The 14,820-nt window shown below is 28.4% G+C and overlaps 1 protein-coding gene across 3 annotated transcripts in view; it reads right to left on the bottom strand.

The window, feature by feature from the left end:
- The window catches only part of LOC139905386 (uncharacterized), a 265,458-nt gene that overhangs the window by 56,082 nt on the left and 194,556 nt on the right, over positions 1-14,820 (bottom strand). Inside the window, exon 3 of one of the 3 annotated variants that reach the window (XM_071888436.1) lies at positions 6,411-7,355. The exons of 1 other annotated variant lie outside the window; for it this stretch is intronic. In XM_071888436.1, coding sequence (XP_071744537.1) covers positions 7,339-7,355 — 17 coding nt within the window. In that variant the 3' untranslated portion in view covers positions 6,411-7,338. Of the gene's footprint in view, positions 1-6,410; positions 7,356-14,820 lie in introns of those variants that run through there. One more of the 3 variants, XM_071888435.1, reaches the window with a different exon arrangement.

The raw sequence follows: 14,820 nt of genomic DNA, 5'->3' as shown, positions 1-14,820 counted from the left end.
AGATATTTTCTCAGCAGTTCCTTAATTTTGCATTATACCTTTTCATACTCAAAAGAGAAATATATATCGATTAAAGCCAACATGACTTTGGATGTGGGAATCCCTTTAAGCATATGAAGAATATAAATAAAAGAAGCGGAATGCTGTATCTTAACATGAATAACTTATCATCTCTCTCTTTCACTTGAGGGTTTTTATCCTCAGGGGGTTTCTCTTGGGACTTTTTGCATTGAAACTGTATATTGTATATATCTACATAGGTAGTAATGACATGCAGGTTGACTTTTAGCTAGTGGGGCCATCTGTTTGGATAAAGTGTTTTACAATTATTTAACCCAAATCTGTTTAACATAATTTTTTACAAATTGTTGATGCAGAGGTAAAAAAATATATTTAATACATTTAGTGTTTAAACATTTATGTTTTAATTATTATTAATTATAATTATTGTTAAAATGGGAGTTACCTAATATTAACTAAATTGAGAAATTAAAGTTAAATATTAATACTGTTCAAAACTCAAGTTAATAGTAAGTAAAAAATATAACTGTAAATGAAATTTGATATTGAAAAATTTAAAATCATGTTTTGACCCCTGGACCTAATTTTACATAAAATAACTCGTTTTCAATTTCATTTTTTCTTTTTTTTTTTGGCAGACGAGATATATCGCCTTCAATAAGGTAAATAGTCGATATACTTTTTTCAAAGCTGTCGCCATAATTTCTTAAATAGCGTGAATGAAACATCAAACTATTGGTATTATATTCAACACCTTTTTAAATAGCTATTTATAAATAATAACTATGGTAATGGCATAATTGTATCGAACAAGTATCAGTATTTCGTCAATATTTTTCTCTCGCAGTAGCTTGAGAATGATTGACGACTCAGCTGCCTCTCTAAAAATTTAAATATCATCAGCTGATATGTTATTTCTTGGAAATAATGGCTACGTTATTTTTTTTTAATTATCTCAGGTGCGGTTATTTAAAAAAAAATGTTACTTTTCAGAATTTGATTCCCAAAAAATTGACATGTAAAAGCAAAATAGATTAATTCATTAAAGGAATCATACCCAACTTTACTAGATTATTATTTATATCGTGAAGTATTCAAATTAAATTAAATGTTATGGGTAACAGAATTCAAAAGAAGAATGATCCGCTGTCTGTAAAAAAGTCAACATGACCATAGGGTTGCTCATTATACCGGTGATCTATTATAACCAGAGTATTAGTCCACTTAAAACAATATTATACTTCCAGTAACATTGAGTTATTAATTTATATGGTTTAATCTTCCGAGGTCTGACCTAGCCAAAAATTGAAAAATGTATTTTATAAGAAACATTTCATCAAATTTATGACCTAGCTACACGCCTCCCAACCAAAATCCTGAGGGCATCCATGCAAGAGTTTGTCTTTTAAGATAGTTTTGTTTATTATTTAGTTGAAAATATCAAAATACCAATTCCAATTTTGGTACTTGTATTGGCACTACCTCAGCATCTCTAATTGGTAAGTATATGAAATTTAAGTATAATACTTTGCAAAATGAGTAAGAGAGTTCGTTCATTGCTTCGGTATATAGTTATTTCTAATAAGTAGGTATATACATACATGTATATATCACTTAAAATAGAATTAGTAGATTTTAAATTCAATTATATTTCATTAGTACATTTTTCTTTCGTTTAATATTGAGTTAATGTGTGCGTACAAAAAGTATTACTGTTACATTTTTATCCAAATATATATGTACATACATCAGGGTGGCTCTTAAAAATCAAAATTTTAGCTATACTTTTCTAATCCTTCAATTTTGTTACCTTCATAACAAAACTTCACTGTGTAAAAGATTTACTACTTTAATTATTATTTAATAATAACCCTAGATTCTTAATGTTTTGCCCTTTATTGAAAAATTACCCATGAGAAAAATAAATTTTTACTGGTATAGTATTTTTTGTAGTTTCAAAATAAAACCTTTTATAAAATCAATTAGATTATTTAATATTTATTGTGCTACAAAGTACTTCATTTACAAAACGAACCAATTTTGGTGCACTCTTCTTTTTACTAAGTGGTGGTACAAGATTAATTTGTTCAACGTTCATTAGTGTATAATAATATAAAATTCAAGCAATTGCAGAGAAATTTACAATATTAGTCAAAAGTGAGTGAGACAACTTAGACCATCATCTCTGAATGTCCCTTAAATGTTATAATTTTTGACATCGAAATATAGCTTAACTATTATAACCGATTTAGATGGCGTGATTATGAAAATAAACCATTGATTTTTAAGAGCCGCTCTAACGTATAGTTATTTCAATAAATTATTATTTCATATGCTAATTATTATGAGATAACCTGATAGTAAAACTGAACTCTATGTGAGTTTTTAAAATAAAAAATCATTTGAGATAATAACAAATCGTTGTATCCTCTTGATAATTAAAATTCCATTTTTTTAGAGAGAGAGAGAGATAGGGAAGGGATGAGGAGTGTGTGATACTGTCTATTGGTGATGTTATGAAGTGATAGCCTCTTTTCAAATATGACATTTGCAATATACATACGTTTCACTGTATTTTTCTCTCTCCAACAACAAACAAATAATTAGCTATGACTGTAAACGAATCAAAACTATGTAATATACACATTACACATGATATGATGTAGTACTATGTATATATATATATGATACTTTTGTATGGTTGCGTCCATGATTGCATTACAAAGAATGGTTCTTTGAAGTTTTTTTTTCTTTTTACTCCCCCCTCCCTCTTCCTTCTTAAAAAGATTTGATAATATAATTTTTGTATAATGCTTTAAATTCAGGTTGGTTTTTCTCTTTCTTTTTTGTTCTTTTATTTTTCTATTTCTCTCTGAGTGTCCTTTGTGTTTCACTTCTCTTTTTTTATAAAAAGAATATATATATATACCCCACTTATAATTGTTAAAAAAGTACAACGAAATTTTTGGAGAAAAAAAAACTTATACTTCAAAGTGGTTGCTCTTTCAACAACAATTTTGAAGTCTATTTTTCCTCATTAATTCATTTCATGACTCCTCAGATCCACACATGAATTATAGATTTTTCATAAAAATATCCAATTGTTTTAAATTTAGATGGGAGAGGGGGGTGAGATAATATTTTATCTAGCTAAATAGTGAGACATAATTGGGGCCAGCCAACACAAAAGAATGCTATAGTTATTTTGATAAGAATTAGAGCCGATATTACATTTTCATTACTAAACGATTGATCTTCAATTTCCTTAAAATGACTGTGAAAAATTAGTGTGATAAAATTTTGACACTTACTGTTTGATGGCCTGTATAAATACGCAATTACGGTGGTCTGTTAAAAATATTGCCAAATATGTGTCAGACTGTGAACTTATTGAGTGATGTGATAAATAATATAAAAACTGAATAGGAAATTACTCATTTTCTTGATATACTTTCTATTTTAACTTTATCATGACACACCACATATATCACATTCCGAACTGAATGCCATTTTTATGTAGACAGATCCTTTATATATATTTTTTTATAAAAAGATTTAAAAATAACCTAAAATATTTTAAATATTTCGATAATCACGTTTAACATAAGAGTACTTATTCAAGTATGTACATAAAAACTTGTCTTTTACTTAAACAAGGTACACCTCTATATATCATAGATTTAACGTAACATACAGAATAGATACATGGTAGGTTATTGTTATATGTAATTTATAGGTAATTTGACGTGAATAGGTCTACCTATATGCATATATTTTTAAACCTAATAAACTTTTGATTATCAATGAGCACGAACAGGCATTATTATTCCCTTCCGTTTTTTTCCACCTTCATGAAAATCAGAAATGATGAGATTTATTCAATATTGGTAAAAACTTCATACATGTCTATGAAATATAATGTAGTTTGACCTCATTTATATATAAAAAACGTCAATAAAGATTCTTTATCATATTCAACCATCAGAGAGAACAAATGTATTATAATAAACTACGTCCCTCTTGGTAACTTTTTATCCGAATAATAGTAGAGAAAGTAATGAAATTAAGGTCATTATAATAAAACAGCAATAAAAGTGGCTAAAATGTAGAAATAATCTCAATTTACGTATTTATATACATAAATGATTGTATAGTTGACGTACAATGTAAGTTCATATGTATTTATGGATATGAACTTACTTTTCTAACGTACAATGTAGAATTTGCAGTAAAATCAAGGATAAAAAATCCTAATTTCATTTCTTTCATCATTTATACATACAAACTAATATTTCATGAACATATTTGAGTCAATTATAGGATTATCATTCAAATGAGCGGGTTATGCTTAAAACTTTATTTGATTAAAAAGACTTATATTGGCCCTGACATGGGCTTTCAAATGCATAAAATCTATTAATTTTTCATTCTTTGATTGTGACAATCAATTTGGGCTACTTCAAATGCAATTTGCGACACATCCAAAGGATTAATAAGAATAGTTTGTTTATAAGTAGAAGTTAAAAAATACAAATGTAAATGCACTCTACATTTTGAGAACAAGGCATTATAGCTTTTTTAAGTGTGTTAAAGAACCAATGAAAGATTTATAATAATAAAAATACAGAATACAACGAATCTCAATGTAATGTTTTTCTTGTTTTTTTTTTTTAAAGAGTTGCATTTGGCTTAAATATTGGACTTGAAATCCCGTTTGATTCTTGTTAAAGATTCTTGAAACATGTAACCTATTTTTGAAAAAAAACCGAAATGTTTTACACTAGGGGTCAGCAACCTTTAAGAGAGTAGGGGCCAAACAGCTATGTAGTGTCATGACAGAGAGCCAAACAGTTATCGCTGCAGAGTCATGTTAAAAAGCCATGTTATTTTATTTGTTGGTGTTTAGAGAAAAAAAGTTTGAATATAATTTTATTTAAACAATACCCTTATTTATTACTAGAGGAATTAAAGTAAAGAAATGAAATATAAAACTTTGTCAATTATATATTTACGAAAAGGGACACATTTAAATCTAAATATTTCTACTTTTACATAGAAGTCTTCATATACTAGAATAGGGCTCGGCATCCTTTTGAAGAGTAGGGACCACCTATCTATTTTGCGTCATGGCAGAGGGTCAAACAGCTATTTCTGCAAATTCATGGTGGAAAACCATGTTATTGAATATATAATTAATTGAAATTTTTGGTTATTTAGAGAAAACAAGGATTGAATATAGTTTTATTTAGACAATACCCTTATTTTTACTACATGAATAATAATAAAGAAATAAAATATAAATTAAAAGAAAAATCAATATTTTACTTTAAAAAAAAAAGGAAATTAGGAATAATACTAATTATTTAATGAGACAATTGTTTTTGCATATTTTATGATATTTTTTCTATATCAAGTCAAATATTTGTCAATGACAGGAGCAAAAAATAAATCATGTGGTCATCATGCAATCTTGTTCTTAAACTAGTTTTAGTGTACTTCATTTTGGACAAAAGCATATGTGCTTCCAGAAAATGACATCATCAGTTTAGCATTATTCATAATATGTTTATATTTTTGGGTTTGTAAGATATATTTCTCGTAGAAGTCACAGTTTGATTCGAAATTAAATTTCGATATTAATTATTGCAATTCAATTAATTCTTTTGGCGCTTGCTTCACATCTGTTTCGTAAAGAGTACCAAATATTTGAAATATAATTTTATATTTCATGTTCAAAGAAGGAAATTTCTGAAGGCTCTCAACTGTCCGTTTGGATTAGAATGCCTATAGTTAAATGATTGTCCATATAAGATGGCGGGCCCGTCAAAATTCACTAAAGGGCCTATATGGCCCATGGGGAGGGTGTTGCCGACCTCCGTTTTAGACGGACACGTTGTTACCTTTATTTTATTTGGTAACCTGTGCTCCAAACAGAAAACAAGTATAAAATAAGTAGGTAATAAAACAATAGAATAAGCTATAGAATTAATATCATTTGACTTAATCATTGGGAATTGCATGCAACTAAGCTATAACTAAGATTCCGAACATTGACAAAGAGAAAAAAGTACAATATTGACAATAAAATACAGCGAAAAGGTTCATATTAGTGAGTACTTTTGGGACAATACATCCCGAAAAATTACAATATGTTGCTATTTGTAAATATATGTAGGTAAATTGTTTAAAGAATTTTTTCACTCAATAAAATAACAAGCTCATAGAAATAAAATATTTATAAATATATATTTTTTTTTTTGCAAAAAGTTTATAATATAAGGTGATGCAAAAAAAGCTTCCTAATTTATAGCAGTAAGTTGATTTACATACAAAGGTTTGGAGTTTGGTCATAAAATCCTAGACCGGTGTGAGACAGTTATGATTTTTAGTGGGGAGAACTTTGGGCTAGATCGGTCTCAAAGAAAAATGGGTCTATTTAAAATTCGGTCAAGACCGATTATGTATATAAATTGTTGATGATGTCAGTTATTTTTTAATTGTGAACATTGACCTACAATAACGCTATTTGAAGTTAAATGTGTTTTATAAATCATAATTCTACATCTCATAGATCATGTTTGGGTAGATAAACAATTCACAGATTGAGACTGAAAAAATCAGTTCATTATTTGAATTGATTAAATTTTGGTCTGCAGTTTGATATCGCAGTCTGGACCGAATTATCGTGCGTATTAGTTATAGAAATAATATCTTAATTTAAAATTTAAAAAAATATTAGTTCTGGACCGAATCTCAATACTAACACTTAAATATAATTTGTAGGTATTGAGAGGAGTGAAAAAATAAGTCAATAAACATTACGTATCTCCTGTTCTTTGATAAAAGTAAGTTTATAAACCTCTAGTAAAAAATATATATTTATGTTACACATCATTATGTTCGATATTGTTATCTATTATTGCAATAGATTTTGTGAAGAGGGGACTCAAAATAATGTTTGTTTGATGAAAATTTGTGTATTCTTATAAATATTATTGAACTGTTTATTCCAGTTATTTGTTTTCTGTAAAAATCAAAAATGAATTTATTTGTAGAATTGTTATTTGCTGTTTCTTAAAGATATGCCGAACATCAATTTGGATTTTTTGTGCAATGTTTCTTAGAACAAAAAAAGATGGAATTGGTTTTTTATAGTGCATTCATAAATAAATAAATATTCATTTCAAGGGAATTTTTTTTTTAAAATGCAATAAAAATAAGAACTTTAAGCAAACTCTAAAAGTTGAATCAATACCTTCTTCTATAACTTATTCTGAAGTGTAGATAGATAATTACAATTACATATGTATGATGTATTTATGCTATCATCTTACCTAGAAAAAAAAATATTTATTCCGTGATAAGAAGAATTTTTATATGTTGCTCGTCAATACAAAAAGCAAGCAAGAATGTGTTGTTGTTTTATTAAATTGAGGTATTTTCTATTTATGTATTCATTGATTAATTATTTTCAATTTCTTTGAACAAAATATTCTTATCCATACTTTGGAAGTGCTGCATATTGCACTTAAAGTAGCCAAAATTATCATCTTAGAAAAAAAAAAAAACGCTACAAAATGGTTTTTGAAGCTAAGCTTATAGATTGGTGTCTCAGGAATATCACAAAAGCAAACCAGAATGATTTTTCTCAAAATTGAGTGTGGATTACATTTATACTCTTCAACGCATTATCCTCTATAAACAAATTATTCTTATCAACCATTTGTGTGTACCGCAAATTGCACTTCTTCTACAATTCTTGGGTACATTAACTTATCTTACAAATTTGAATAATAAGCCTATAACTGAATCAAATATTCTTATGAAATATTTGGCTGTATGCGTGTATGAAGTGTTCGTATGATTATATTAATTGATAAAACTAAGTAACTGGCAAAAAAAATAAAAATAGGCATGTTTAAATTCAAATTTGATGCACATTACGTAATTGACATCAAAATTCGGTATGCTGGAAACAAGAAAGAGTGAGCATTAGAGATTCAACGTCATATCATGTTTTGAGGGAGGCCTCAAAAGTCCGGAAAGTTGTATCTCAGGAAGACCTGGGTCTTAGCGATGCAATGACACAGAGCTCCGTCTTAGTGAAAACAAAATTGTCCCCGAACTTTTCTCTACTCCAAGGAAGCACTTTCTTATCCAGAAGTTATATGGAAGCATTTACATTGAGGTGCTCCTTCCTCTCCACAAAAATAGGAGGGCAGACTTTGCTTATGCTGACCAATAGGTTTTGTGGTCTGAAGGCATGGCTAGCTGAAGCTGAGACATTAACTGGATGTTTGGTTGTGGTTTAGCGGCTGTTCTGCCTATTCACAGTACTGTGAAAATTTATTAATCAGAAAAGAGCACAACTTTGCCTGAATTTTTGTTAGGCTTGAGCAAATTTATAATCTTCTTTGCTCTTTCCAACCGTATCCCTATTCAGAGATTATATGGCTTGCTGTCCTCCTCGGCGATTTTGAACCAATGATATTCCGATTGAGAATAATAAAATCTGCACCACTAGATAAGACCAACACTCTATATTTAGTTTTAGTTATTCATATTTTGTACAATAGAATATTTAGCTAAGCATATGGTTTTTGAAGCATGAAATACAACACATAGACTGGCGTCCCATGGGTACATGTAATGTAGCTATATTTTTTAAACAACAAACGTACAGCTTTCACTTTTTCAAATAATGTATTACGTTATTATTTGCAAGATGTTAAATATATACTTGATATGTATGTACATCAGTATACACATGGGTACGAAATAACTGTTTGCTTATTGTGCTGTATAGCTTATTTGATTTCAATACAGGTATGTAATATATGTAACTGGGGAATGAGATTTTCGGTTATTTATAAGGTATACATAATTTCTAATCTCTTTCATGATTTTTCCAAAATAACATGAAAGAATATAATATTTATTTTACATTATTATAATAATATTTAAATGTATATCCGCTTTAAACGCGTGTTTCCCTTTCAGACAGTGAAAGGGTAAAATATGGCCAATTTCTTCCTTTGTGATCTCCATATTCGACGCAGGATAATTTACGACTGAACCAGCCAAGCACAATACTACCCAAAAGCTGGTTTAGCATACACTAACACTTTTACAACACTTCATCAAATGATCTTATGCCACCCATAATGAACAAGATATACTTAATTTAAAAAAGTACTGGAAATACGAAATTACTATTTCCCCAAGCTAATATATTCATATTTTTCAAAGTTATTTAAGATTTGTTGCTGAAAAAGTATTTTCAGTATATATATATTTATTAAGGGATCAAGGTTTATTTATTGTATGATGAATCTTTGTAGTCTGTAAACAAATAAAGAAATGTTGGTCTTATTTGAGGAAGAAACAATCAAGAGCACACCATTCTAACCCAAAGGCAAAAGTTTGTGATTTGTGTTATCAATAAGACTTCACTATGAATTTATTTTTGTTTTATTTGGGGTTTTTATAGTATTTATCTGTACATAAAATCTGGTTAGGTTTTTAAACCAAATGAAAACATAATCCAGTCGGAGTATGTAGAAATAGTAATAACTGAATAAAAACTGTCTATTATACTGAATTTATAGTAATCACTGGAAAATTGTAAGCCTAGTAGTAGCTTTTTTTAAAAGTTAAGAAAACTTTGGTCTTCATTATCATAATAAAAAGTAGTTTAATCATAGTCATATATAAGTAGGTAGGTGGATAGATATATCTACAGAATTAATGATAAAAGCGATCAATAATAATATGCAAATATAAAAAATATTTTAAAAGTTTGATGAGTTTTTAAGGGAGAAAATGATATGGGTATCATTATGTATTCAAAAAAAGAAAGAAAATAAACTTCATTTGCGAGGTTATAAATCTATATTTATCTAAATTGCATTTTAATTAATTGAGTAGTTATTGATAACAAATAAATGTTTCATTTCAACTAAAAGTCTACAAATCCATAATAAAACATTAGTAAAACTTTTCTAAGTATCTATTCCTAGAGTTAGAGGAAATACGACCTGATAGTATCCAAAAAACCCGCAAAATGACATGATAAGTTTATCAATTTGAATAGGATTCAAGAAAAGAGCAACTATGAGGAAATATACACCAATCCCTAGGAAGGATATAGGCTGGAATTACTCCGTCATCAATCCTTAATTCTACTCATAGTCCAACAAGGTGATACATTTATAAGTCCCTAACCAATCTTCATTATTACTCCACGACTTGTAAGACCACACTCACTTAAATTTCGCTATTTATATATATTAAAGAAGTTTTGAAAAATAAAAATCTGAATAACAGGGTACTACCAGTGTATTTATTATCTACTCATATGTACGTATATGTAACTACGTGCTGGAGACCTGAAACAGTTACATTATTTGTTGTTTCTAGCTCAATTAGTTTGATATGCGTCTATGATCGTTTTTATCAACTTAGTTTTTTTTAAATGGTTGCAATAGTGAAAATCAAGTTTGACTTTGCGTTAGAAATTATGAAAAATTGGCAGAAAAATATTTTTGAAGAGCTCATAAGTAGATCCTTTAATTTATTGTAGAATCCGGCATTGCTTTGAGTCATGAAGCGTCGATGAACAGACGAAACGGCAGACAAACTCTGTATTGATAATGCATATAATTTTCCTTTTTAATAAAGCGCTGAGCCATAGTTTCACGCACTCTATGTTCGAAAATGAGTTATCCACAGACAGACAATCAAACTTTAATATATCATTATAGATTGAAATTAGTGTATTATACATAGATTAGAGAAATTTAAAGACAAAAATCTCCTCAGGGTTCTGATTTGGCCGACAAAAAAGCTTTCTATGAAGCGTAAAAAATAGTACAGAATAATTTACAATACAATATCAATTGCAACTGACCCCATTGGTTAAATATCTCAAATTTTTTCTCAATGAGGGAGTTTTGAATATGTAATATAATTACATGAACTGATAGTAAAATAATAAATCAAACAAAGGATATCTATAAGTTAAAGCAAAACTAATAAAAACTGACTGTATTTTAAGACCAATATTGATTACTTTTAGTTTTACCACTTAAAAATCAGTTTCTATCGAATATCTCGAAGATAAGTAGCTGCAAAAAATCTTTTTTTTCACAATTATATTCATAATATTGTACATACAATGTAATTTCATGACTGTAGCTTTTTTGTTCCTTTTTGAAACTATATATCTTATGTTGTTGGTTTATGTCTATTAATGAATATTTACATAACATGATACAAAACAGTTTCTTTAAGATTTAAAAATTAGAAATTCTTTTGGAAAATAAAACTTGTCACATAGTTGTTGAGAGTTAAGGTACACCAATTTATGTACGTATATTTTTGTACAATACATACATGCATGAATAAGACTCAAACAGAAATGGGAGTTCATAAGTTATACAGTGTTTTAAGATATTCAATATGTACAACAGCTGAAGTGTTTGTAATTTTTTCCAAAAAGTTATTTTAAAGGGGATACAAGATACATCCCAAGAATCATTATTAGTTGATGCATACTTCTTTGTAGGTGCTAGTGTTCTTGTTCACTCATAAATACTATGAAACTTCAGTATTTTTTTTATTTTAAGAAGAAATAATAAATTTTAAGCTAGTCTTACCTCTACATAATATTTCTACATTTATTTATAAGAACTACGCATTCTATAATCTTTAAATCTCAACGATTTTCCTTTCAAAATAAAAGAAGTTCAGTGATTTAAAATATTTCTTGTTTGGGGGAAAAGAAAATGCCATGTTAGTCATTCCCATACTTCTAAAAATCAATTTATCATTATGGTTCAATGTATATTATTTCTCATTTAAGTATTTATTCAATTTTCTATATGATTGATCTGGACCCTATATATTCAAAAGACCGAAATAGTTCGGTCCAACAAAATATACAACAGACTCATCTACGACAAAATCCAACCCTACTATTCATTTATGTACCTTTGATATTTTAGTAAAAAATAGATAAAAAGACAATGAAACAGGATCTTTAATACATCAAATGATGATGTGAACTCAACGCAATAGAGACCTCCATTAGATAATTGATACAATGGAGATACATATATTTTGCCCTTTTATTTATATATATATGTATTTTTGTAAGTTTAGAACAATCATTAATCTATTGAACGAACAACTAAAGGAGCCATTTGCTAAGTTGATCCCAAATAAAATCCCAAGAGAAACTACAAGTAACAAATAATAATGATTCCATAATAAAAACAAATGAGGGCAGGGTGTTTTCAATTATTTCTACTTGAATTTGTAAGGGGATCTTAGAACGTATTTTCTTTTTTTAAAAGCTGTTGTAGAAGGTGCAGTAAGCAAAAAGTTAATTATGTGAAAAGTTCTAATCTTGTTGTTTCTTAAGTTTTATTTTTTTATGCTTTTAAATGTACATAAATAAATAACTTTATGTATTTGAAATAATGAAATAGTGCTGTTGATAAGAGTAATTGATTTAAAAACCTTGTATTATGTATGTATGTAGTAGAACAGATAAACTGAATGTTAATTTCATTATTTAATTGCAAATGGACTTTTGTTATTGTTATTAATTAAAGTAACAAAATAAGTTAGTAAAAAAATTATCCTACTTAATATGATGAAATTTGGCAAACTAGGAAGCTATATTATAGATTTTATCCAAGGCAAAATACCGTCGGTTTCCATTATGTCATCACTATCCATCACACTATAGAATGCCACATTTTTAGATTTACATACTCTGAATTAATCTTTGAAAGCAGTAAAACTATAAACCATGTAGCAAAACAATGAACATGCGATCAAATTGTGTGTTAATTTAGTTTGCTATGATGATCATTTTTTCTCAGTTATGGGAGCTGAGAGCGCCATGAATTACTCTATAATATACTACGGAACCTCAAAAAAATCCTTCTTTAAATTGCATAATAACAAAGTTCATTCTAAGAATTTAAAAAAAATTGAATACGTCTAGAGGAAAAATAAAATAGTGACGTATATATGATACTAAATATATAATTATATAATGAATATGAAACTTTTTTATTTTATAAAATATATGATATTCATCATTGTTATGAAGGACATAGTTATATCAATAAGGGTAGAGACAATTCTCTTCCATTTTATATGATCTCTAATTAAAATTGATTTTCTATGTTACAAAATGCAAGTTTAGATTTATATATTGTAGCAAATATAAATACATCGTCGGACGTTCCAAATTTCGTATAAAAGTCACTATAATATTCATCAATTGTTAGAAGGAACTATAGAAAATTCATAGTTATACAATATTGGTGTAGAGACAATTCTCTTCCATTTTATATGATCTCTAATTAAAATTGATTTTCTATGTTACAAAATGCAAGTTTAGATTTATATATTGTAGCAAATAGGGTAAGTTATACATCGTCGGACGTTCCAAATTATCGTAGGGGGAGGTAAGGCAAGTCACTACCCCCGGGTAACTTTATACACCACTGAATATGAGAGAACTATAGAAAATTCAGAGTTGTTTACTGTTAACATATTGATGGGGAAACTTTTTTAACTTCTCATTAAATTTTATAAGAATATTCAGTAAAATGAACAAGATTTAAGGGTTAAAATTTGCATATTTGATGTCACTACAGTTTTTAGTTCATAACTATGTGTTAAATGGTTATCTTATTAATTGTCACCTGCTGGAATTGTTCATTAGACATTAGTGAATTATTTGAATAATTAAATTCGAGCATATTTTTTTCGTTTACTTCTTGATTACTTTTGAACTTAATGACATAGGGTTGTGCAGGTTAAGACACTTTGTAAGGGGCAAGTTGATACATGTATCAGCATTTAACATGTTCTTCTTTTGCATGCATGAACAGTAGAGAAAGGTGAGGTAACATAATATTTGAACATATGCAAGTTGGTTGATGGGAAAATTTTGAAAAGCAGTCCCACATTCAAATATACCAAATGTAGTACTTTGAGTACAAAAAAGTGTATTAATTACAATGTCAACAGATAAGTTAGAGAGTCAATGTATTTGTGCGTTTGGAGATAATAGTGTGTGGGTTGGAAATTTCCAAGTGGTATAGTAATCCTTAAAAAACTTTATAATATCTAATTTGTATATAGATTTCATGAAGATGGTGAGGAATTACCATAGAAAAGACGCAGAGGCGTTGACGCTATTAGGTTAAGCTGTTACGGCCATCCAGAATGGATCCTCACTTAGGACCACGGCAAAATCATTTAACGTTCACAAAATGACATTGAGTAGATATATGGGATCTGAATCCAAGGAATACAAAAATTATCAAGGTACTAGAATGGCTCAGAGAATATTCAACGACCAGCAAGAGGATGCACTATCCAAAAATAACAAAGATTTGGATAATAGATGACATGGTTCTCTTCCCTAAAGGCTCGGAAGTTAGCATTTGATTTTGTTAAAGCAAACAACATTAAAAATCCTTGGAAAAATAATGAAATTGCTCGGAATGAATGGCTCAATAATTTTATGAAACGAAACCATCTCACTTTGAAGAAAGTAATATTTTCGATGAATCGGATTACGTAGCTTCTGAAATTACTGAATGTGAAATGCCAACCAAGAGTAAAGTATCTTTGCCGTCTATCTCTTCAGAAAATTCTTGTAGTTCAATACCAAATTGGCAAATCGTCAACAATAAGTGAAGTCTCTACTAAAGTATTATACCCACTACCTATAGCCCAACAAAGACCATCCAAAAATAGAGTTTGCAGATT

This window comes from Lepeophtheirus salmonis, chromosome 5 (genome assembly GCF_016086655.4).
Source record: "Lepeophtheirus salmonis chromosome 5, UVic_Lsal_1.4, whole genome shotgun sequence".
NCBI classification, from domain to species: domain Eukaryota; kingdom Metazoa; phylum Arthropoda; class Copepoda; order Siphonostomatoida; family Caligidae; genus Lepeophtheirus; species Lepeophtheirus salmonis.
Note: the sequence above shows the minus strand (reverse complement) of the source record. Positions and strands in the feature narration are given on the sequence as shown.